The sequence below is a fragment of the Dermacentor silvarum genome, chromosome 3 (genome assembly GCF_013339745.2).
Source record: "Dermacentor silvarum isolate Dsil-2018 chromosome 3, BIME_Dsil_1.4, whole genome shotgun sequence".
Taxonomy (NCBI): domain Eukaryota; kingdom Metazoa; phylum Arthropoda; class Arachnida; order Ixodida; family Ixodidae; genus Dermacentor; species Dermacentor silvarum.
Genome location: NC_051156.1, coordinates 229,300,525 through 229,325,151, shown reverse-complemented (window position 1 = coordinate 229,325,151; position 24,627 = coordinate 229,300,525). Strand labels below are relative to the sequence as shown.

Sequence of the window (24,627 nt, the reverse complement as noted above, 5' to 3'; positions counted from 1 at the left end):
GCCTGACAAAAGGCCTTTGCTCCAATACAGTGCAGCAGGCAGGCCATAATATATACTAGAAAAAGAAGGAAGAAAAGTACGTATACAGAGTAATGTAACGTATATAATACAGAGGCGTCATTAGATATACACATATATACATAATACCGCACTTGTCGTATTGAAACATGTTGACAATACGCTAGATGTGATTGCTCATCACTCCCAGATAAAGCAAAACAAGGACATATGTGCGCGGTGCTCTTCATTGTCGACAGCTTTGCACTGAGCCAAAGAAAACTACTGTTCTGCTGCGAATGAAACTACGGCCGCTGTCAGCGGGATCATGGATGGTGACAGTTCTGAAGCCACAAGGCCGGGGCATGCACAGAGTCAAAATGAGACCACCATTTACTGCAACGGTGGACGAAACCACGGTCGCTATCGACACGATCATAGACGGCTACGATGCAGTGAAACGCAGCATTGCGAAAGCTTGCATGAAGGCAGCACTTTTAAGTTCTTGTTACCACTAAGTACAGGCTAGCTTTGAATTGCAAGTATCGCGGTTGAAGCTTGCGCGATTCCCTTAAATGCTATTATCCAGCATAGCCGAAAGCCTCGTAACGGGGTTAAAAAACAGGCTCCCTACAGCAGCCCAGCATGAGGTCGACTCGCGGCAAACAGTTGCGGTTATTCCTTATGTACAATGTTTGCCCATAACATCAAAAAAGTGGTCAGTAGAGCAGGTGTTAGGTTGCTGTTCACAGCCAGAAATAGGCTAGGTAGCATGTGTCGACAGGTTAATTGTGAGACCAAGGCCACAATAAGTTGCAAGAAGCATAGGAACCCTTCTTTGAAGAAATGTTGTGAATCCATTGTTGGTGCGTTAATGTGTGTAGGGGTGAGCACTCGAACAAAGTTAAAAAGGCCACTGAAAGTCAACTGTAACTACATTTCATTGAATGCGGCTGTGAGCCATATTTAGAAAATCTGATTTTCTTATCAAAGTACCGGGATGAATGTGCTCGTCTTGTGTTGGAGGTCTATCACATCCACAGTAATGGAGAGGCATGTGTAAGCCTACCTTCCACTTCCCTTCTTTCGAAGGAGATATCGTACCCGAGTTGCTAATTTGAAGTTAGATTCTGCACATGCTCCTTGTGATAGTGGCTGTCTACTTATGTATGACGACTGAAGCAATAAACACACATGGTTGTTAGTCAGCGCCGTGTCTGTGATCTCCCTTCGTCCTGTTGTCCAGCGCTCTTTCGTCTTCTCGTTACCGTATTTACTTGAATCTAGGCCGACCCCGATTCTAAGCCGACCCCCAAAATTCCGAAGCTAGAAAAAAAAAAAACTTGCCTCGAATGTAGGCCGAACAAAAAAGCAAGGACAGCGTTCGCTATAAGCAAGCGGTTAATGAATATGAACATGCCGCGCTCATTCTACGTCATCATTGCTGCTAGTCTCGTCGCTATTTGCAATGCACACGGACTATAGGAAACGCGCGAGGTGATCCATGATGGCGGACAGAGAGAGTATCAGATTTCCCAACTGTGCATCCGCGTCGTAGCACGCTGGGCTTTTTCTCATTGTCCTTGTAGCACGCCGAGTGTACAGTAGAACCTCGCTGATACGTTCCTGCTGCAATTACCCGGCTCCTGCGTTCGCAATCACGAAAAATAAACATAACCCCATAGAGGAATGTGTTAATACGTTCCCGTTAATACGTTCCCGGAAAATATGATTATTCGGCAGCAACGTTCAGCATTGCGGCAAACTGCGGTCGTATCATACGTTCTGCAGCGAAAAGAAATGCAGAAAATACAGTCGAATCTAGATCATTTGTACTCGAAGGGGCCTGAAAATTTGTTTGAATTAAAAGGACTTATTTTTGACGTATTTGTGCACCATAGTGCTACGTATGAACGGTGCGAGTCGTGAAACATCGCGGCGCGCAAGCACATAGCGAGCGAGGCCCACAAAACTGCACACGCCGGCCAACGTTCGTATCCCAATAGCACCTCTTCCTCTTCACAACTACAATCTCTCTCACATCCCTATAACGGCAGTGAACGAAACTTGAGGGAGTGGGTGGCGCTGGCACGGAGACCGTTGAAGGTGAGGGCGGCGGGAAGCGCATTTGGCCTCGGCAACCTCGTCGCTTCGGTGGCTCCCCTCGCCCTCCCTCTCAACTTCCTCGTAGCTCCCTCACCTTCGACTGTCTCCGTGCGCACCTGCCCCGGCACCCCCGCTCTCGCAAGCCCGGCGCCAACTTAGCCTGCTCCCCGCAGTTTCGTTTTGTGCCGTTGAAGCAAGCGTTGGCCAGCGTGCGCAGTTTCGTTGGCCGGACTGGGGAACGTGCCGACTTCGCTGAGAAGTCAGCACGTACACGCGTGTTGTTCCGGGGCAACGCAGAAACGGCGACCTTACCATTTGACAGAGGAAATTTTCGGCGGCGGTATTTTTTCTTTATTTCTCCGCGCGGCGTTTAGGGGTCTCTCCTAAGCTTTTGCTTTATGGCTGTGTCGGAGCAATGCCAGTCCGAGGTGCCGCCACAGGATTTGGCGTTCTGCTGAGCACATTGTCGGTGCGCGGTTATGTTTGAATTAACCGTTGCAAATGCTTTCGCGTTCGAATTACCGAGCGTTCTCGCCCATTGGAATACACATAACTTTGACGGGACCACAGCGTCAGTTCGAATTTACGAGATTCGACTGTAACTATGTTTCACAAGAAATAAATGTTTTCTGCTCTTGCACCGCAATATGGGCCTGTCAGCTTCAATTTTTACTGGATTCGGATCGTACGTTTTCCCGGATCGTACGTTTATTTTTCGTGTATTTTTTGAAAACATGTACGAGGTTTTACTGCATGGGTTCTCAAAGTGGGTTCCGCGGAACCTACGGGTTCCGCAGGCCCCTGCTCGGGGTTTCGCGAGCCACTGATAAATTTTCCCTGGTCCCGCTCTCGACAAGTGTCTACAACGGCGAACACGAGGTGCGCTTGATCCAAAGAACCTCCATTACCCATGCCCGAGTGTCAAAAGGCACATCACAGTGCGTAACAGCAACGCGCGTACTGCGCAATAAATACGCAAGCAGCTTGTAGCCACCCAACCTCTGAGAACGGGCAGTGCGCCTAAGCTTTCGCACTTGAATCTCGGAGGCCGTAACTTACCACCATGCGCCTTTCTCCTATTTGTAGATAGGGTACGTGCCGATAGCGTGCGCACTGACCTATACGTTGAAGGAAAAAAAAAAAAACGCAGAGCATCGCAAATGCGCGCCGCAGAAGAGCAAGAACCGCGTAGCGTCCAACCGAAACGAAGCGGCGCAGTCCGCATCGCCGTGGTCCTCTGCTTGCACCGTGGTCCTCAGCGGCAATCGTACGCGGCACGTGACTGACAGCAACGCCGAAGCGCTTAGTGCCTAATTGTGCCTTTAAAGCCTTTATTCTTGCGTTTATCGCCGCGCGTAACACCGCGTTGGCGGCTAGCCGCGTGCCTCCGTAAGTGCGTAGTCGCTATCTCTGATCGCGTCGATAACCACCGCAGTTTCGTCCGCAGCGGTTGCGGCAAATAGTAGTTTCGTTTTCACTCGATGCGCGCGTCGGCTGCGTGCCTTCACAACTGCGTAGTTGCCTCCCATGGCAGCGTCGATAGCGACCGCAGTTTCGTCCGCACTTCTTGCAGCGAAAGGTAGTTTCGTTTTGACTTGGTGCGTCTGTCAGCCGCCTGCCTTCTGAACCGTAAAGTGGCGTCCATGATCGCGTCGATAGCGGCCGCGGTTTCGTCCACACTTCTTGCAGCGAACGGTAGTTTCGTTTTGACTTGGTGCGTGCGTCAGCCGCCTGCCTTCTGAACCGCAAGGTCGCCGTCCATGATCGCGTCGATAGCGGCCGCGGTTTCGTCGACAGCGGTTGCGGCAAGCAATAGTTTCGCTTTTACTCAGTGCAAAGCTGTTGAAGATAAAAAGCACCGGCTACATCGCGATGTACAGACAATTTGTTGGTGAGCAGCTGAGTGGCGAAAAAATAATCGGGATGTGCGCCGGTTGGTGCAAAGCGCGTCTCAGATGAAAACGCGTGCCGCGAAGGATGTCGCGAGGCCTTCGCCGCTGCTAGCGCTAATCAGTCATGAGATGAGAATTTCAGCTTCCGCACTGGTCTTGTGCTAAATAGAAACAAGACTTGATGATTCATTGAGTAAATAAAAGCGTGTTGACGTAGTGCAGCATTTGTTTGTTTTCTGGATACCCTCGATAATTCGGTTAAATCGGGGGGGGGGGGGGGGGGGGATTCCTTGGCTCTTTATGGAGCTTAGCAGGGTTCCCTGGGATGAACGTACCTGAGAACCCCTGTTCTACTGTATTCTTATTTTTCAGAGTATATTCTCATCGGCTGCGGAGTGACGCTGCCTTTTACAAAGCAGCTCTCTAGGAAAGATTATGGGACACCTTGAAACCTACGAAAAAAGGATCTGGTGTCTAATCAAAGGGGAAGCAGTTTTGAACACTGACCATCTAATTTGCTGTGGCGTCAAGACATGCAGTGCTCACGCTGTACCAATTCAAGGACTGTGTGTACAGACGTCCCACGTTCGAGGGACTGTTGTATGTTGCAGCCCCAGTGACCGCACGTGTTACGGCATGCACGACCTGTAAATATAAATGAGCCTTGAATGTAATAATTCGCGCCCAGCGTAAATATATGACTAGTGTGCATAACCAGAAGCGTGTGTGTGTGTGCTTGGTATTTTATGGCGGCTGGCGCCTTTAACCTTACTGAAGGGTGTATGCGACGCGAAGCATATCTAGAACGAACGCTAATGGCACGTACACACTAGCGGCAAAATGCCTGCCGCGAAACAGGTTTTTCTTGCCACAGCAGCGATCGCTCCTGGACCGATTTGTTGCGGTTTGCCGTGTGCCGCGGATGAAGGAGACCAATGAGAGCGGCCCGCTTCCCTGACGTGCGCACGGGAAACTGGTGTCATGCGGACCCGCCCGACCGCTCGTTTCGTACTCGCGTCCGGTGTTAGCCGGAAACTCGTTTCGCAGTATCATCTGCACGCGTCAGGCCCCGGACCGAGTTGACAGGATAGTTCGAGAAGGGGGGAGAGAGTCTAGTCTGTCACGTGATTGCCGCAGCGGCGCGCCGCTGGTTGGTGTGGCCGCCCTACCGCTGCTGCGTTTTGCCGATAGTGTTTACGTGCCGGCTAGAGTGCAGCGTTTGCTTCTTTTCTTTGACAGCGATGGCCATCAGTTTGTCTTCTAAAGTGTGAACGTGACACATAGCTCCAACTTCACCCTCCTTGAAGTTAAAAAAAATAGGCACCCGACACCAAGTGCCTCTATTACAGTCAACAGATTTTTCGGACTTCATAAATGCAATGTCAGGGTTCCCATGGAGCTAATGCAATTTTACGACTGATTTTTCGAACGAATTTAGGCCCCAAAGTTAAATTTTCTAGACTATATTGCTCATTATGAGCCCTGCTCATCTAAAGCCCCTCCATCCACGTACATGCCACCGCTGCTTTTGCTTAGTAGCGCCAACCTTTGATGTGCGCTGCTGTTCCCTGATTCGCCACTCAAACTAGTTTCGCTTCCGGGCTTTCCGCTTCCGGGTTTTCCGCTTCCGGGCTTTCCGCTTCCGGGCTTTCCGCTTCCGGGCTCTCCGCTTCCGGGCATTCCGCTTCCGGGCTTTCCGCTTCCGGGATTTCCGCTTTTGAGCTTTCCGCTTCCGGGCTTTCCGTTTCCGGTTCCTGAATTTTCGCTTGTTGCACGCTCGCACCTCTACACAGCAGTGATGTTGCTTCTTCTTAAAACCAGAAGCTGGCACTAGGTAAGTTCTGCATGTCACCAGAAACTGAGGGGGTGAGTGAGAAAGGAGCGTGGAGGAGCGTAGGTTGGCGGTACTTAACCTTTTTCAATTCAATTCAATTCAGCTTTATTCAACATCTCTAAGATTTTTGGAGCACGGACAAAAAGCCTGAAAAGGCTTGACTGGGTCCGTGCACCAGAGCATGGCATACAGTGGTATAAGTCCCATACATGTACACAAGAAAATCAATATGCAGAAAACGTAAAAAACTTCAGAAAACTGTACAATAATGCAAACAGTGGGCAATTATGTGCATAAAGAAATTCCATAAATATACAGTGAAAGCTCGATGATACGAATCTCACGGGGTCACGAAAAATATTCGTATTATCCGAAATTCGTATCATCGAAACACAATTAAAACTACAGTCGAATCACGATAATTCGGACTCGAAGGTGCCCGAAAATTTGTTCGAAATAAAAGGACGTATTTTTGACGTATTCGTGCACCATAGCACGATGCACGAACGGTGCGAGTTGTGAAATATCGCGGCGCGCAAGCGCATAGCAAGCGCGGGCCACGAAACTGCCCACGCCGGCTAACGGTCGCTTCCCGATAACGGCAGAAAACGAAGCTTCAGGGAGCGGGCGGCGCCGGCACACGGGTGCCCGCGGAGACCGTCGAAGGTGAGGGAGGGGGGCGGCAGGGAAGGGGATTTGGCCGCGTCAACTCCGCCGCTTCGGTGGTTCCCTTCGCCCTCCCTCTCAACTCCCTCGTAGCTCTCTCACCTTTGACTCCGTGCGCGCCCGCCGCCGTGCTGGCGCCAGCTTATTTTAGCCGCTCCCTGATGTTTCGTTTTCTGCCGTTATCGGGAAGCGAGCGTTTGCGGGCGTGGGCAGTTTCGTTGGCCCAACTGCGCCTCCGCCGCTGCTTCCCTCTGCGCTGCTGCCGCAGCGCGCAAGGTCAGCATGTGACTAGAAAATAGAGGAAGCATAGAGGAGAAGGGTTCACTGCCATTCTATCCGCGTGGCTGAGACGTTGACACTAGTGTGTGCTAGAATACGGTTGTCTAAAACACACTAGTCGGCACGTCCACGCTTGTTCTGGCGCGATGCAGAAACGGCGACCTTGCAATTTGAGCGAGGGTGAAATTTCCGCCGCGGGTTCTTTTTTTTTTTTTTTTTCTCCACTCCTTCGCGCGCGGCATTGAGGGGTCTCTCCTGAGCTTTTGCTCTACGGCGGTGTCGGAGCAATGCCGTTCGGAGGCGCCGCCGCGTGATTTGGCGCGCTGCTAAGAGCATTGTCGGTGCGCGGTATGTTCGAAATAAGCGTGTTCGAATTAACGAGATTCGACTGTAGCTAAATTAAAGAGTCAGAGGTGAACTCACTCAGGCACATGTACGTAAAAAGCATTTATTTCTTGAAGAAAAAGTCTCTAATGTCCTATCTCGGTAGACATAGCTCGCTGCGACTAGGTAAAATGGCGCAAACGCAAAGAACGCGGCCTGAAGCACAGCAGCCACTCCGTCCGATGGGCGGCCGCCGAAAAGGAGGAAAAGTACAAAAGCGCCACCGCTTTAAACTCTTCGCGCCCAGTCACGGAGTCCGCGCTGTCCGGCGCCGCGTCCGCCACTCCGCACCAAAAGAGAACTGGAAAAAGCGCGTGACTGCGTGCTGTTCTCTTTCGCGGCCGTCGGTGGGGCGGCGTTTATTCGTATCAACCGACGCAGGCCGAAAATCGATTCGTAACAACCGTTCTCTAGCACGTTGCAAAGTAATGGGGCTCGGCCAGGACCACAGAAAAATTCGTATCATCCGGAAATTCGTATTAGCCGTGCTCGTATCATCGAGCTTTTACTGTATACGAAAACATTGCGAGAAATTCTATGAATGAGAAATGGAGGAAATCGAGAAACACAATTCGTGTTTCAACAAAAAAATAAAACATTAGAGAGTTATACGTATAAGCTTCGAAGCTCATTAAAAGAGATCATTTCTACATCTGTGCCATTTTTGGCCAACTCATTTAACAAGTTAGGTAAAGTGTACCTTAGCATTTGCTTACCATAGGTCGTGCGGCATTTGCCAACTTTCCATTTTTCGGGATAGCGTGTGTGGTATGTAGGGGAATTTTTTGTCAACCTCGCCAGTGATTTCTGAAGGTCATTTTTCTTATTTGTTTCCAGCTTATGTTGCCGAAGTAGTCTGAAATTGTACATACATTGTACGCTAACGATCTTAAACTTTTTGACTGTGTCCTCTGTGTGACTTAAGTAAGGCGCTTTAAAAACTAGGCGTATTGCACGCTTCTGAAGTGAAAGAAGTTTCTTTATATTTTCTTTTGTTGTTGTTCCCCCAAACTAGTGCACCGTAGTTTAGCGTGGAAGAAAATGGAGCATTGTACAGAATATTGTTAACCGAAAGAGGGAACGTAGAGCAATGTCGACGCATGAGACCAATTACTTTGGACAGCTTTTTTTGACAGGTAATTAATGTGAGCATCCCAGGACGAATTATTAGAAAAAATTACGCCGAGCGTTTTAAAACTTTCTACAACTTCTATTTCGAAATTGTTTAGCAATAGTCGGGGGAGTTCACAGAATTTGTTTCATGGGTGAAACATAACGGCCTTAGTTTTACTAATGTTCAGCTTTAATTCATTATTTGTAGCCCATAAGTGAATGGAAGCGTTTCGTTTGCGCGAGAAGACAGGCATGCGACATCCGAGCCAGTAAAAAATAGGCTAGTATCGTCAGCGTATAGTATATGCTTGGCCGTATGATCAATGTTAACAATATCGTTAATGTAAAGAACAAAGAGAAAAGGATCCAAAATGCTTCCCTGTGGAACACCTAAATCAACTGGCTTTACTGAAGAAGGGTGACCATTAATCATGACAAACTGCGACCAATGCTGTAGGTACGAAGAAATAAGTGACAGAGCTTTCCCTCGAATGCCATAGTGCTGCAATTTTTCGAATGAGTATGTTGTGATTAATATGATCGAATGCTTTTGTGAAATCTAGAAAGACGCCAAGGACCAAGCTCTGAGTTTCAAACATTTCAAGTATTAGTTCTTTTTGAGTGAGCAGTGCCAGCTCGGTAGATTTATCTTTTCTGAAGCAGTATTGCGAGTCAGTTATTATGTTGTAGCGATCAGTAAATGAAATTAAACGCGTTAAAATTATTTTTTCAAGTACTTTTGAAAAGACTAGCAGAATTGAGATTGGACGATAGGTTGTAAGGTCGTTCTTATCACCTTTTTTGTAAATTGCTGTAATTTTTGCACATTGCATTTTACGAGGCAAGGACTGCACATGAAAGGCAGTTGTTAATTATATGCGTTAAGCAATGCGCGATCAAATCAATAACAAATTTTACCGGTTTTATGTGCAGATTCATCATATCTGTGGCCTGTGCTGTCTTTTAAACTAGTGCAGGTTGTAATAACTTCCGATTCAGACACTGGCCGCAGAAAAATTGTATGCTCGCAGCGCGGTTGCATGTAAGACAGGCTATCGCCTCCAGACGATAATGGGCGATTAGAAACGAATCATTAAATGCATTTGCTAGTTCTACTCCAGAAATTTCCACGTTGTCTTTCGATATCCTTGTGATAGGTTCAGTACGTCTGCCAAATATCGCATTTAATTTGCGTCACATGTCCCCAGAATGTTTACACGAAAAAATTAAGCGGTTATAATTATATCTGTTTTTAGCAGCACAAAGTTCTTTAGTGACGTGATTTCTATGTTTTTTGAAGGCACGAAGCGCACCAGGACATCTAATTTGAATTAATGTTTTGTACAGCTGTTCTCGTTTTCTTATTAGATGCAAAAGGTGAGTCGTTATCCATGGCTTACGAGCTTTCTTCGGTCGGTTAAATGTTTTTTTGTGGAAAGCATGAATTGTAGACAGCTGTAAACTTTTCTAAGAATCTGTCGTAAGCGATTTCCGGATCAAGTTCACTCAGTACATCATCCCAGTTTATACGTGAGATAGATTCACGAAAAGTGGTTAATGTTAAAGGGTTAATTGATCTGTAAGAAACTTGCCCTACTGGTGTAGAATGATCAATTATTTTAGAAGACATTTACAGAAATAAATATTGGAAGATGGTCGCTGAGGCAGTAGTTAATGAGACCAGAGTGCACGCGGTGCAAATCAACATTTGTAATGAAGAGATCGAGCAGCGTTTCTGTGGTTGTTGCCAGCCTCGTTGAAGTTATTACATTTTGGAAATTGTGTATGTCTTAGAGAGACTTAAAGGCAGCTTTATTAGGATTATCTGCAAGTAAGTTAATATTGAAGTCGCCGCCTAAAATTATATGATATGTATGATAATTTACAAATTCCAGGAGTGAATCTAAAAAGCTAAAAAAGGAGGAAATGTCACCACGAGGTGGGCGATAGCAGACACAAAATAAAGATTTCTGTGATTTCAGAACACGTGTTTCATAATGAGGAGTAGAAGAACAAAACTCGGAAAGTAATTCGCACTGCACTTCCTTTGAGGCTAGAATAGACACGCCTCCGCCGCGCTTTTCATAGCGGTTTACAAAGTAAGACTTATATCCTTGCATTTCAAACACATCCTCTTCGCAAGTAAACCACGTTTCCGTAAACATCACAATGTCATACACAATTTTAACTTTGCTTCAATGACATTGAAGCAAGATCAATGTCATTGTACTTATTGCGACCGGATCTCAAATTAAAATGGACACAGTTACAGCATTGCTGAAATTCAGTTGCTGTTAGGTCACTTAGCTGCATCACTTTTGCAACTTCATTTGTCGACGAAGTCATTACGGACGAGAAAAACAACACTTTTGCTCTAGTACTGGCTCGATAAAAACACAGATCAACCAGGATGCCTTAGCCACTATTACCGCGCATGAACGACCGCGCCATGTCTGCCAATTCATGAAAAAGGTTATCAGCATTCTCGTCACCAAAATGATAGCTGACATCACACTATATCTGACTTCATCATGCAGTGACCATCCCATTTCATTGATTGTACTCAATATCGACAGCATTGCAGCTTGCGAAACTGTCCTCGTGTATGAATGCATCCACGATAACAGTCGTTGCCAAGAACAGAATCCATGTTGGTTATAGCATGTTTCTACAAAATATAATAAAAGAATAATGTGAGGTTTACACCTCGTTCTGCGCATTCGCGTTAGATTTAGTACTGTCGGATTGGTTTCAACACCTTCTGTTATAATATGGCTTTTCTTACTAATGTGCCGCCGTAATCCGCTGTCTTCGTATTGCTCCATTTCGGAGTGTACTCGATAAGTATGCAGAGCTGTTCATTGGATCTTGTCCAGATCGTGCTCCTGCCTTATGGCAAGTGTCTCTGAGCCATCCGATTTTTTAGCAAAGATCTTCCCCATAACGGCACCATACGTATTTCCACCCGCTTTCCCGCTTTTTAGTCACAGCCATTCCGAGAAGACGTTTCAGTGTTGGACATAAGTGCTCATTCACATAGACAGGCAACGGTGATTTATTGTCAGTCGCTGTTCTTAAGGCGCAGCTTTCTCGCCTTCTCAAGCAAGGCATCCCGTTTCTGTCGTCGCATGAACTGTACAATAATACAGCCTGGCTTGTTTCTAGCATGAATCCGGTGACAAGCCTCACTGTCGTCTGGTTTAACGCTCACCCCTGAAAGCTGTCCAAGTTTGCAAACAACAGCAGTTACGTCCTCGTTAGGGCTTTCCTCGATTCCTTTAATTTCAATGTTTTTGTTTCGAGAATATTGTTCGAGGTGTTGTAAACGAGACTCCGCGTCTGCAAGGCGTTTCTTGATTCCATCGAGTTCAGCGCGTAGCTATTTTCATCCTTCAGCTCAGCATTTTCCGCCTTCATGGCGTTGAAATTCTGTTGAATGTCTTCAAAGACAGCGTTCATATGATCCATACTGTGAACATCATCACGAAGTTCAGTTCGCAGTGCTTTCATTTGCGTGCGGAACTCCCTTTCTACAGCCTCACGGACAGTCCTGCCGTAGTTCATCCCTTAAGTCATTGATTAACTTCTGCATGACTCAAGACAGTATCAGCAAGCACACACACACACACACACACAAAAAGGTGCAAAATAAAACTAAGCAAAGGCAGCAGTGACAGCTACTAGGTACGTAGTAAAAATAACGAGGGCCAAAAATGGCACCAGTGCACAAAAAACTAACCTGTAAAATAGGCAATGCAGATGTGTGAGATGCTTTGATCGCTTTGCTGCCACTGCTGCCAAAGAAGTACACGCCCGCTGAATAGCTCCTTTTAAGCAGTCCGGTGATGCTGACAGCGCCAAAGGCCGCAGTGTCCAGGCACGCAGGTGAACCACACGTGTCCAGAGGCTGGCAGTGCGCAGAAGCGGGCGACGCTCCCGTGCGCTGAGATGAATCAGCGCAACCGAGAGCAGCAGTCAAACTTCCCGGACTGTCTCCTGAATCCTTGCAGTATCCTGCTTGCTGAAGATTGCAGTGGGAACCAACTGTAAAATAGGCAATGCAGATGTGTGAGATGCTTTGATCGCTTTGCTGCCACTGCTGCGAAAGAAGTCACCTGGACCAGTTACCTGGTCAGCGAAAACGTGTATGGAGGGCCTTTACGGCCGTCAAGCTATGGTGGCTAGAAGGGGAGGTTGGCGCTTCGCAGCCTACAGCAGACGGCGGAGGGTGTAGCACTTGTTCATGCCAACGAGAGGTGGCGCACGCGTCGCTTTTTAGATCTGTCAGAAGCGCAGCACGTACGCCTCTGCTGCTGCAATCGGGTTGTTGTCGGCAAAATTGTGAAGTGTTCTCATGGCGTAAATAACGATGGATAAACCTGTGAAGCACCAGACACACTGTTTCGCACCCGGTGCTTGACCGGGTACGTTTCAGCCAGAAAGGCAGGTGTCAAAACGTCTGTTTTTACCGTTCCAAACCACGAGGACCGGCTGAAATCATGGCAGCGGGCCATTCCACGTGTGGACAAGCTTCTCCATGTTGCAAAAGAGGTGTGGAAGTGGGACAATAGGGATATTGTGCAGCTCAAAGCAATGCCTCGTGTAACAAGAGTTGTCACTGAACCGAATGGGTTCGAAAAAATGAAAATCTATGCTTTCACTTTTTTGAGGGATGAGATAATCAGAGGCTTGTATGCATATAGGGAACAGATTGAGAGAATAGGTGACCCGTAAAACGAGCAATTGCAGGGAATTGTGGGGCGCGCCGTCTGCTAGCAGCTTCCGGTTCGACGGACGACGTGGCGGCATCGGCGGCAGGTCCTGCGCACGTGTTTTTCTACGCAGTTTCAACTGTCAGTCGAGCGAAGCTTTCCGTCCGCTTTGTCGACCAGCAATGTCGTACCATTCATGCAGCTGATTTCTAGGTTTCAGTTCACTCTGGGCGCGACAAAGTCGAGCCAAGAAAGGCAAGGATGCGCTTTTATTCATAAACGAACTCTGGTTTTCGTTACGGCAGCCTTTTTTGTTTCTGCCAGGTTCAGCTCTACGACATTTGCCGTTGCTTGGATGCACCCTCACTGACTGCTCTGCCTGCGGGTCAGTCAGATAGGTGAAAAAGTTATCGTTGTCCGATAATGTATCGAGCGTATAGAAGCATTACTTAGAAAATGGGGTGCTGAGGCGATGGCTACAGCGGTGCATGCTTTTCGGTGATCGTAGCTAAAACCCGATATCGTCGGTATAACAGCGCAGCTAGTGCTGAAAATGATAACTTTGCGCGCTGTCAACGGCATTTCTCGGTTCAAACTCTAGGTTCATTTGAAGTGGTACGTAGTGAGACGTTCTCGCTTTTTTGTCAACAATGGCCGTATCGCCGTCATATTACGGCTGCGCATTGTCTCTATCTGTGCTGAAGAAGCTGAGGAGGGTTAGTTGGTTACGAGTATTAGGTATGTATCTCGCTGTATCCCGCTTAAATTCGCGCCGTAGAACCTCGTTTCATAATACCTCCATATGTGCATGCGAGTACTGAAATAGTTCTGGTTGCCTAAGTCAATGTTAGAGAAAGAAATAACTTGGGGAATCATTCCGTGTCGGCCCTTACAAAGCTTATCATCGCCTGATAAGTGACACTGTACGTTCATTTTCTTTTTGTTCACGGATGGTCTCTGCCTTGTTACAGTTTTGAAAGTGGCACCCATTCCTCTGATGCTTGTGCACAGCTGACTCAGCAAGGGTTGCTGCAAGGCAGTAGTTAAATGTGTTCACCTTTAACGCTTGAATTTGAGCAGCCAACGGCTGAACAGCCGACGATGGTTTTGCTAGGCACCTGCAACCAGGTAATCTTCGAGTGGGACAAAGCCGGACTGCAAGCGCAAGTGGCTCATTCAGCTAAGGCGTTTGCGCTGCTGAGTACGAGCTCGCGGGATCGAATCCCAGCCGCGGGGACCGCATTTCGATGGAGGCGAAATTCGAAAACGCCTGTGTGCTTGCGTTGTAGTGCATGTTAAAGAACCCCAGGTGACCAAAACTAATCCGGAGCCCTCCACTACAGCGTGCCTCATAATCAGAACTGGTTTTGGCACGTAAAACCCCAGAAAGAAGAACGGACTGCAAGCACATCAATGAAATTCAACGGCAAACCGTGGCGGCGGCTGCGCTGACTCGAACCGGAAACAACGAGCAGACGGCCCATCCCACAATCCCTCACTATTTTACAGGTCACCTATATGTGGCACCAGCTCCAGCAAAGCAACTACATGCTTTATCTGAAGAATGGTTAAGCTGATTGCAGCCATGACTTCTCGCTATAGCCGGGATGCTATGCGCCCAAGCTCACCAGTCTTGGCTGAAGTGAAGGATTTTATTGCATATTTTGATGCCTGGGAGGAGAAGTTGGATAACTAGGTTTCCTCAGCCAGGCTACCTCAGAAGGGCTTCGTGTTACTCTGGCAAGCACTGTGTCCATTCTCGAATATGTAACAGCAATACTTGGCTATAAGTACTTGTTAACTTCACGACTAAGTCAGGATCCTCTGGAGAATGTGTTTCGAATCTTGAGGCAAATGTCTGGAAGCAATGATCATCCGGCGCAGACACAGTTTCTACTTTCAGCAAACTGTCTCTCGTTCTGCAGTTTGGCAAAGGCACCTGCAAATCGAAATGTGTCGCCATCAATGTTGAAGAGCCCCATACATGGGGGATGCAAGGACCAAAGAGAGGTCCAGAAGAAACTTGACGAGCTCATGGACATTGGCTGTCTCAACGAAGTCCATGAAATACTCACATCACTTGGCATCCCAATGGATCACGCCGCAATGGTTTCAGCAAAAAGTGACTCCCGGGTAATTTATTACGTCACAGGATATATCATAGAAGAAGAAAAAGCAAATGTGATGAAGGTGAAAAAGCGCTCATTCATCCACCTGATTCTGAAATTCCTGAGGATGCCTGTTTAGTCAAAGAAGTCGATGGGAGAACTGCTTTACCCATCTTATGAACTGCAGACCTTTATCGCAGAGATAAAGGGGTGGGGTGGGGCACCAAATGCGTATCTTGCAACCGAGTGCAAGGGTAACTGGCGACGCAATCTCTCACTGAAAGGAGCAAAGCGGGAAGGCAGCGCAGGAGGGAGGGGGAGGGGGGGGGGGGGCGGCGGCTTCTACTTTGCCAACAAATGCGTTCTTGTACTTTGCACCTGTGCCGGCTGTCGGGGTTGTCGTCCGCACCGTATCTTGAAAGCGATCTCCACACGGCTCTGACCTTTGTTTGCGCTGTGCTTACGCCGCTCAGTTTCCGTTGAAGCGATAGACCGCACGAACCTTCGCTCGCTGCGGCGGCCGCGCACAAGAGCAAGAAAAGCGCCACCGCGTCAAACTCTTCGCGCCCAGTCGCGGCCTCCGGGCTGTCCAGTGCCGCATCCGCGCCTCCGCACCAAAAGAGAAAGGGAGAAAGCGCGTGACTGCGCACTGTTATTTTTCGAGGCAGTCGGTGGGGCGGCGTTTATTCGTATCAACCGGCACGGGTCGAAAATCGATTCGTAACAACTGTTCTCTAGCACGTTGCAAAGTAATGGGGCTCAGCCGGGACCACGGAAAAATTCGTATCATCCAGAAATTCGTATTAGCCGTGATCGTATCATCGAGATTCCACTGTATACGTGAGTCGAGATGTAGAAAATCCACTAGACACGAAACTTTTATCTGATAGACGGAAAGTGAACAGCTGCAAAGTGAAGGAAGTAATAATGTATACTTAAATGCTTCATATGCTTTAACACCGTAGAAGGGGGTTACAACCGTTTCTAAATGTGAGCATATACTTGCTCCTGCGCCTATGTTTGAAAAGGTTTCTAAAGATTAATGTGCGGTCTGATCTCGAAGTAAACCGGCTCTTGGACGCTACCTCCATGGTGTGCATGCCACTAGAGCTAGCTCAGTGGCCACGCTCCATTCCGTGCTTATATCTCCGTGTAAAGCACCCCGTAGGTAGTGCATTACACTGCCAGGTTCCACTTATAACCAGCTGTTTGGAAGCTCTGCAGACTGTTCGGAAGTACCGCAGTGCGCCTGGCCGGCTCGGCAGACGCCCTGCCGACCGATCAAAAAAGCGACAACAGCGCCGTCACTGCTGGCACGATATGTTGCTACACTCCGCGGCAGGCGATGCTCCCACCTCCCCTTCTAGCCACCATAGTCATTCTACCCGATCGGGGAGGCTGCCACGTTGGATTTTTCACTGGCTTGGCCAGGCTTGGCTTTCAGTGGCCCGCTCTCTGGTCTCCAAGATTGGGAGCATCTTCTCATCTCAGAGGCCATGCTCACTCTTCTTTGGCTGACAAAACCCTCCAGGGGACCAGACGTCACGGGACAGCACTTGTTCTGTTTTATTTCTATTTTCGATCAGCACTATCGTCATAATTTATTGGGGCTTCCTTTTTTTTTTTAATCACTGAGTGGCAGCGCTCAGCTCGTTAGCGCGCAGTTCGAGATAATGATGGAGGAGCCGATGTGCGTGCGAAATAACGAGTTGGTTTACCCATAGATGGCTATGCTGCTTGGCCGGACTGCGACAATGCATTCGAATTATCCAAAAGTTCGAATTCATTAGGTGCGAATTAGCGAGCTTTTACTGTATTATGTTCCCATTTGATATGTGTATATTCTGTAATGTTCTTGCATCTTACGTTGTGTTTGGACACGGTGCTCACATAAATTCAGTAGTGAAGAGAAATGTATTTGCTTTTGCACTTGCAACAAGCGCCTGGTATGTTACAGTAAGGGGTCGATACGTTGCAACAAGCAGTCAATCGGAGCTGTTTATGAAGTTACTCAGGTGATTCGCACCCTTCCTCACGGTTATGTTTTCCTGGCTGTTACATTTTTTTTTCCATGGTCCCTTAAAAAATGGTCAACACGGTTGTACTGTAATCTGGTCACGGCTTCTCTATGAACCATAAATAGTTTGATGATCAAAGAATAGCTTGAGACACCTATGCGGCATAAACAAAATCATCTGTGATAAGGAGCTTCTGCACCATAGCTGAAACAGGTTTTCTTAAAGAGCCTGCATACAGCATAAATCACTTATGTAAGTGCTTAGTGCTTAGTTGGAAAATGTGATAGGAAGAACTATGTGGCAGTGCAGTGAAAGTTAACTGTCCAGCACATGAATTGACCCTTCAGATCAAGGAGTGCGGTGCATTGGATGCATTGCCAATTTTGTCTAAGTTTGATATTTTAGAAATTGTTTATTCAGAATTTTGTTTTCTCTGCTGATATTGTTGCTGATATTGCTCAGCAACTGTATTGTGACTCCAAAAGGAGAAGAAAATTATTCGCACAAAATGTAATTTGAAATAATGAGGTTCCACTGTAATTCACTTGTGATGGTTCCCCCTGGCCTTTACTGCGCAGGGCCCTGTGGGCAAAGGACCCGGCTGTGGCTTCTGGGCACCTGGTTGGCGAGTGTGGCTGTTCTTCATGCGAGGAATCACTCCGCTGCTGGAGCGCTGGCTGGGTAACCTGCTGTCCCGCCAGTTTGAAGGTCGCCACTCCAAGGGTGTTGCCAAGACTGTCACCAAGCAGCGTGTGGAGAGCCACTTTGATCTGGAGCTCAGGGCCTCGGTGAGTGGCTCACTGATCTTGGAATAATTGAGACTCGCAGCAGGTGTTGTGAGTGGAACACTGAAGGTGATAGAAATAGTGCTGGCTTATCACACAGTGCATTTAGGTCTCGATGATCTGCCGGGCCTAGCTGTCCACTTTGCTCTCCTCCCTTCCTCATACCATTCGTTTTTCGTGCTAGTTTTGTGGGGGTCTGGTATCTGAGGAGTACAGACCACCGCAGGTTTGGACGACTTAGTGAGCCACATCCATCACCTCCCGTAATCTAGCCCGCGGCGGTGCCGTGCGTGCTTCACCTGCAAAGGGGCGCGTAGTGCTGCACATGCAAGAGATGCAGTAATCAAACCTCAATACAGTTAAGTACAGTAAAACCTTGTGAATTCGAAAAATCGGTTAATTTGGACCTTTGGTCCCGGCAGGCGTATGCATTATTTAATGCAATGAAACTCGTTAATTCGGACGTATTTAGCCGTACATCGGTTAATTCGGACGACTCTCGGAGCTCGGCGAGCGCGGAGTGTCGCAAATGTGCGACGCAAACGAACCAAAATGACATTAGCGTCCACTGAAACGAAGCGACGGAGTTCGCATCGCCATAGCCATCAGTGGAAATGCCCTACATTTGGCCTGTATAAAATAAATTAAATATAGTGATGCGCAAGGGCTATGTGCGCTACAGGCGTCAGGGCGTGCACGGAGCAGGCGACAAAACGGATATGCAAGCTGGCGCCGAGAGAGAGTCCCTGCGCCTTTGCTCTTTCGGTTTGTTGAGCCCGCCTCTTCGCTGCAGAGTTTTTCCTCATTCGTAGCGCCATCTGGTGAACACGCTGTGAAGCAGGAACCGGCGTTTCAGAATGTGTCCCTTCCAGACGAGCGGAGTCGGCGCTCCTGTCTTATCTTACTCCGTGGGTACGACCTCACTCGAGCACTAGGCACCGCTCGTCGGCTTAGCGTCGGGAAAGGATCTGCACAAAGTGCACGCTCCCCGCACGGGCAACGGCACCGTGCGCAACCTTAGTCCTAGTCACAAAGGTGTCGGCGGACGTTGGGGGTTCTTGGTGTCTCACAGGAGACCAACCACCGCGGGTTCGAGCTTAGCGAGCCACAGGGCCGCGTCAGACGTCGCCTCCAGCACCGCTCGCGCGCGAGCTCAGAGGCCGCAAGGGGCTACCGAGCGACGCACGCAAAAACACAGTAAAGCCCTGAGTTGACGAAAACCGTTTACTGAAACCGTCGGCACCAGCACTGCACAAACGCCCGCGCGGCGGGGAGCCAAAGGGGTCCCGCACCAGGGCGAAAATACAATAACAGGCGCCTATAGCACGTCGCGGCGAGAGCACAGGCTCAAGCTGAGACACGCCGCTAGGAAAAGTCCCGGCGGCTATGCTACTTGCTCTGGCGATAACCAATGGGTCAACTCGCGAGAGCACGGGCAATATCCTTCGGCTTAGGCTTTTGGCAAGTGCGGCTCAGCGAGGTACGACCTCGCGCGAGCACTAATGGCACCGCTCGTCGGCTTAGCCTCAGGAAAAGGATCAGCACAAAGTCCGCGCTCCCCGCACGGGCAAAGGCACCGTGCGCGAGCTCCAGTCCTAGTCACAGAGGTGTCGGCGGACGAGAGGAAAGCATGAATGTACCGTGCGCTCGTCCCGGAGAGAAGTCCCGAGCCACGCTCCGCCGCTAGCAGCCCAAACGCGCGGCCGCGTGACGTCAGCGCCCCGCCCTCACCGCAAACCGTCGCGTGCGCAGCGCCACCACGGGAACCGGTTAGGCGGCGCGGGCGAGCGGGGAACGATGGCGAGGGATGGCAGAGCAGGCGAAGCCCGCGCAATCATGCCGGCGCAACCCTCAATCCCCACAACGTGAGGAAAGCATGTACGTACCCTGCGCCGGTCCCGGAGATAAGAGAGCCACGCTCAGTAACTAGCAGCCGACACGCGGCCACGCAGTGACGTCAGCGCCCCGCTCTCACCGCAAACCACCGTGAGTGGAGCGCCACCGCTACAACCGGTTGGGAGCGGGCGGGGTTGGCGAGGGGACGGCAGAACAGGTGAAGCCCGCGCAATGGCGCCGGCGCCTCCCTCAATCCCCACAACATCGACTTAGTATTTGCCTTTAGTGTCCCTTTAACCCTTAGGTTGTGCCTATCCGCCTGAAAGCAAGAAGGGTTCCCTTCGCACTTCGACCGCAAATCGACGCCGAGCTGGACAAACTGGTACAACAAGGAGTCCTGGAGCTGGTTGATCAGGCTTGTTACGTCACTGAAGGCAAATGGGGACGTCCGCATCTGTGCAGATAAGTGCACGATCAACAAAGTCTTGCAGCAGCACTCGTATCCGGTGCCAGTCGTCAGCCACCTGCTGGCATCCCTCTCTCTGGCGTAGCTGTTTTTGCAAGGCTAGACTTAGCACAGGCCTACCAGCAGCTGCCAGTGACTGGTGAGTCTGCAGATGCGCAGACAATTGTGACCCATCGTGGTGCTTTCTGCCTCCGCCGATTACAATTTGTGGTCAGCATCACACCTGGCATGTTCTAGAGTTTAATGGAGAACCTACTCTGCGGACTACCAGGCGTCATTTTATATTTTGATGATGTCCTTGTTTTGGGAGCCTCGCGCCAAGAATTGCTTAGTCGGCTTCGAGAGGGCCTCCAGCGGCTCCAAAATGCAGGGTGGTTTCAAAATGCAGGGCTTAAGGTGAGAAAAAAAATGACAGCCAGGAGTGACTCCAGTGGAATATTTGGGTTTCAGAGTCGATGCCGTAGGAATCCACCCCACACCGGCCACGACGTAAGCCATCCATAATGCACCACGGCCTTCGAACAAAGCCAAGCTTGAGGCCTTCCTTGGTCTTCTCAGTTTCTATCATGCATTCTTGCCACACTAGGCCACTATCGCAGAATCCCTGCACCTTTCATTGGAAAAGAAGGTTGCCTGTCTGTGGGGAAACCCACAACTGTTAGCATACGACCGTGTGAAGCAACTACTGGCATCCAACCAGGTGCTGACACATTTTGACGAGAACACATCCATGCCACAAATCAGAGAAACTGCTCCAAAGCAGCTTAAAGACGAGCCGCGCTGCTCAATCTTGGCGGCCGCGGCGAAGAGGAGTTCTGGTGAACGTCGGGTGGCGGTCGCCACTACCTTATGCGAAGAGTGCCGTCGCATCTCCTGCCATATATACATAAAGCTAAATGAGCTAAGGGGTCCCTGAGCTAATCCATTCCAGTGCACGCTCGCGCATGTTCACGGTCAGCCATTTGGAAACTCTATGTGCTATGTTCAAGAGTTGTACTTAGTGTAAGATGAGGTTCTGTCGGGCCCATAGGTCGGCATACCCACACAGTACTGAGTTCAAGGTTGTGAGATCGATCCTGGCCTTGGCAGCAGAAGTGGATGGTGGCGGAATGGAAAACGCTCAGTTAGCGTACATTAGGTGCTCGTTTGCCAACTGCCGGTGATCAAAATTAATTGTCTCGCACTACGCCATTGCTCATAATCGGATTCTGATTTTGGCATGTTTGAACCACCTATGGACTGCCTTATCATACAAATGTGCACTTAGTATGTCTCTCTTGCTCCATGCAAGAGCTGCTAACGCGAGGCCTGCTACTGAGATCATGGATCGCACTTTTATATTGAGCACCGCACTTCAACTGAACGCAGCACATAGGAGCAGATACTGGTAATATGTGGCAGCCATGGTTTTGGGTAATTTAGCATGACGAGACATATGATTCCGTAAAGGTAATGCAATTGCTTCGAACTGTCACTGTGGATATTGGTAACTGTTCTGCTTTTAGGCTGAAGTGTGCATGACTGGCAGGAAAGTAAGCAGGAAGCTAGTTATCTTGTTTCCAGTGCCCTCTCACCTTGGCACCTTGTTTTTTGCTCTGGTATCGTACATGAGGTATTGCATGACTCTTGCAGGTGATGCATGACATTCTGGACATGATGCCCGAGGGCATCAAGCAAAACAAAGCCCGCACAATCCTGCAACACCTGTCTGAGGCCTGGCGCTGCTGGAAGGCCAACATTCCATGGAAGGTGGGTGTGATGCGGAAGAAGGCGTCTCACTGTGTTTGGCCTTTCTGGCTCGCAGAAATCATGCAACACATTTTTCTTTTCGTAGTCAGGTGCAGACCGCTAAAGACGTAGCCACACTTAAAGGGAAGCTGAAGAGGTTTTAGAATTCAAAGATTTACGGGGGTGTGGAAGGCTGACACGGTGTAATTGAACTCCTGCAGGTATTTTTTCGATTATGCACGTAGCAGCGCCGCAATCGCGGTTTAAATTATCATTGAAGCTCCGCACGGGCTGAGCATAGTGGCAAAAGACCGGGCCCGAGGATGACGTCAATACAGGGGTCACGTGAGCTCTCTATTCGAATCGCACTCCTCGCCGATACCTAAGATGACGTCACGATTTTCTTCGCCATCAGAACCCATTAGACGACCTGCGGTGACTTCTGGCCTGTTAAACTGTCACTTTCATATTCAGGGGGGGTGAAAAACTATAATAATTCGTTGAAAGCTCACTTTTTTCGTAAAGTGATTCAGCTGCCCTTTAAGTACCTTACCACGTTCGGGCAATGAAAATATGCAACAAACGTGGTGCGTAGATCACATGGCAAGGTTTGTGGCTGCAAAGTATTTAACTGATGTACACGTCGCTAAAACAGCTGCAAACTTCATTTCAGACTTAAGCACAAACCACGAAAGACATGCACTATAGTTCAGGCTAGTTAAACTGTCTTACTGGGAAACTGAGTGATGTTAAAAGGACGACGGACAAAAAGAACAAATGGTGCTGCTCAATTTCTCAGCACAAAATACATGGTTTTATTATACTACAATTAAATTTCCCAGAACACCTCACTTTGGGTGTTTTCTGTTGACTGAAACCATGTAAAAGCTCTTGTTATACATTTGCATCTCGCCGAACATTTTATTTTAATTCATGCCCAGTGATTGTGTGTGCAGTGGTGGAACAGCTGCACCAATTCTGCCAAACTGCGCTGAAAGCGGTCCTTTACGCTATCCTGCGCGAAAACGGCATTTTAGTGGAAAGCATGCCTCTGCCAAAGCAAGAATACCAGCAAAACCCTGCTTCCATTGATGCTTCGCAGCTAGCAAAAACTGAAATCAAAACCAACATCATCATAGAAGGAAGCAGAGGCCCGTCAAGAGTTAAGTCCGGTTCGTCATTCCCACATTTTTGTATGACAGACGTACAATACTGTATTGCTGGCGCTTTATTTCGGTGTTCATCGAACTCGCGTGGTACTGCAGAGTTCGCCAAAGGAGGATGTCACATTCCGGGATTAATGGTTAGCTTTTTCCATGTTTATGGGTGGTAGCAGGTTTTTGTAAAAGAGCCGCTGTGATCGGAATCACACGTAGTGCATAGTTTAGAACGGTATTAGTGAGCACACGTCGGCTTCCACATGTCTGAGTTAGTGAAGAGATTCATTTATAATAGTACCACCAGCTAGCTTTACTGCTCGCCTGGATATGGGCCAGGTTGTTAATTTTGCCATTATGTCTACTGTTGAACCCACTTATAACGATACCTGTTTTAACAATATATCGGTTATAGCAATGAGAAGCTGCTGCATCGTCAACATTTGTATCAAACCGCAAATGGTTTCCAGCCATCTGTATGTTTTTGCTATAGTGAAAAACCCGTTTACTACAATGTCTCCATGCTGAGAGGGAGTGGTATGCGAAATCCTTGAAAATAAAAAAAAGAAATTCGAGCCACTGCACGCCGCCACACGCTGTTTTCCAGCCTTCTCTGCATTGCAAGCCTCGCGCGCCTCTCTCCCATTGGCTTTCCACCCCTCCGAACACGTACGTATGGGCTGCGCCCATAGCTCTTCGCCGCGCCACCCTCCAAAACATGAATGGACCGCGCCAACTGCCCAGATAGCGCTGGGCTGGCGGAGTGCCACAAATGTGTGCGAATGTGCGACGCAATAGAGCCAAAACGGCATTAGCGTCCACTGAAATGAAGTGTCGGAGTTCGCATCGCCATAGTCATCAGTGAAAATCGTATTGGAATGACAGCAACGCCAGAATGCTCTGCGCCTTTAAAGCCTTTATTTTTGCGCATAGCTTCGCGTTGGCCGCGCGCCTTCAGAATCGCTTGGTCATCGTCCATGATGGCGTCGACAGCGGCCGTGGCTACAGCAAACAATAGTTTCGTTTTTCCTCAGTGCAAAGCAGTCAAAGATAAAGAGCACCGTCTAAATCGCGATGGGCGATTACCGGGTGACACTGGCGAAAAAATAATCTGGATGTGCACACGATAGTGAAAAGGATGCGCACCACGGCCGCTCTGTGAAAGAAGTCGCGAGGCCTTCGCCGCTGCTAATCGGTCATGAGATGAGGAGAATTGAAGCTTCCGCGCTGCTTTTATGCAAAATAGAAACGAGATTCTGCGGACTCATTCAGTAAATAAAAGTGTGTTGATGTAGAAAGGATTTGTTTATTGTTTTCTTGACATTCGGTTAATTCAGACATTTTTTCGGTCCCGTGAAACCCGAATTAACGAGGTTTTACTATAGCAGTGCCATTCTTGAATGCCGACAGCCGCGACTTTTTACACGCCATCAGAGCATGCAGGAAGCAGAGGTAAACAGCTAAACGAATCGACACAATTGGCAGCTGGGTGGAGAAAGGAGGTGGGGAGGGGCACTGGCCTCCCCGTCATTATAGTTTTCTCACA

At 48.7% G+C, this 24,627-nt stretch overlaps 1 protein-coding gene across 1 annotated transcript in view; it reads left to right on the top strand.

Moving 5' to 3' along the window:
• Positions 1 to 24,627, top strand: part of LOC119446842 (pre-mRNA-processing-splicing factor 8) — a 253,265-nt gene that overhangs the window by 73,044 nt on the left and 155,594 nt on the right. The window contains exons 12-13 of the mRNA XM_037711405.2: positions 17,688 to 17,897; positions 21,829 to 21,945. Of these exons, the coding sequence (XP_037567333.1) occupies positions 17,688 to 17,897; positions 21,829 to 21,945 (327 nt within the window). The remainder of the gene's footprint in view (positions 1 to 17,687; positions 17,898 to 21,828; positions 21,946 to 24,627) is intronic.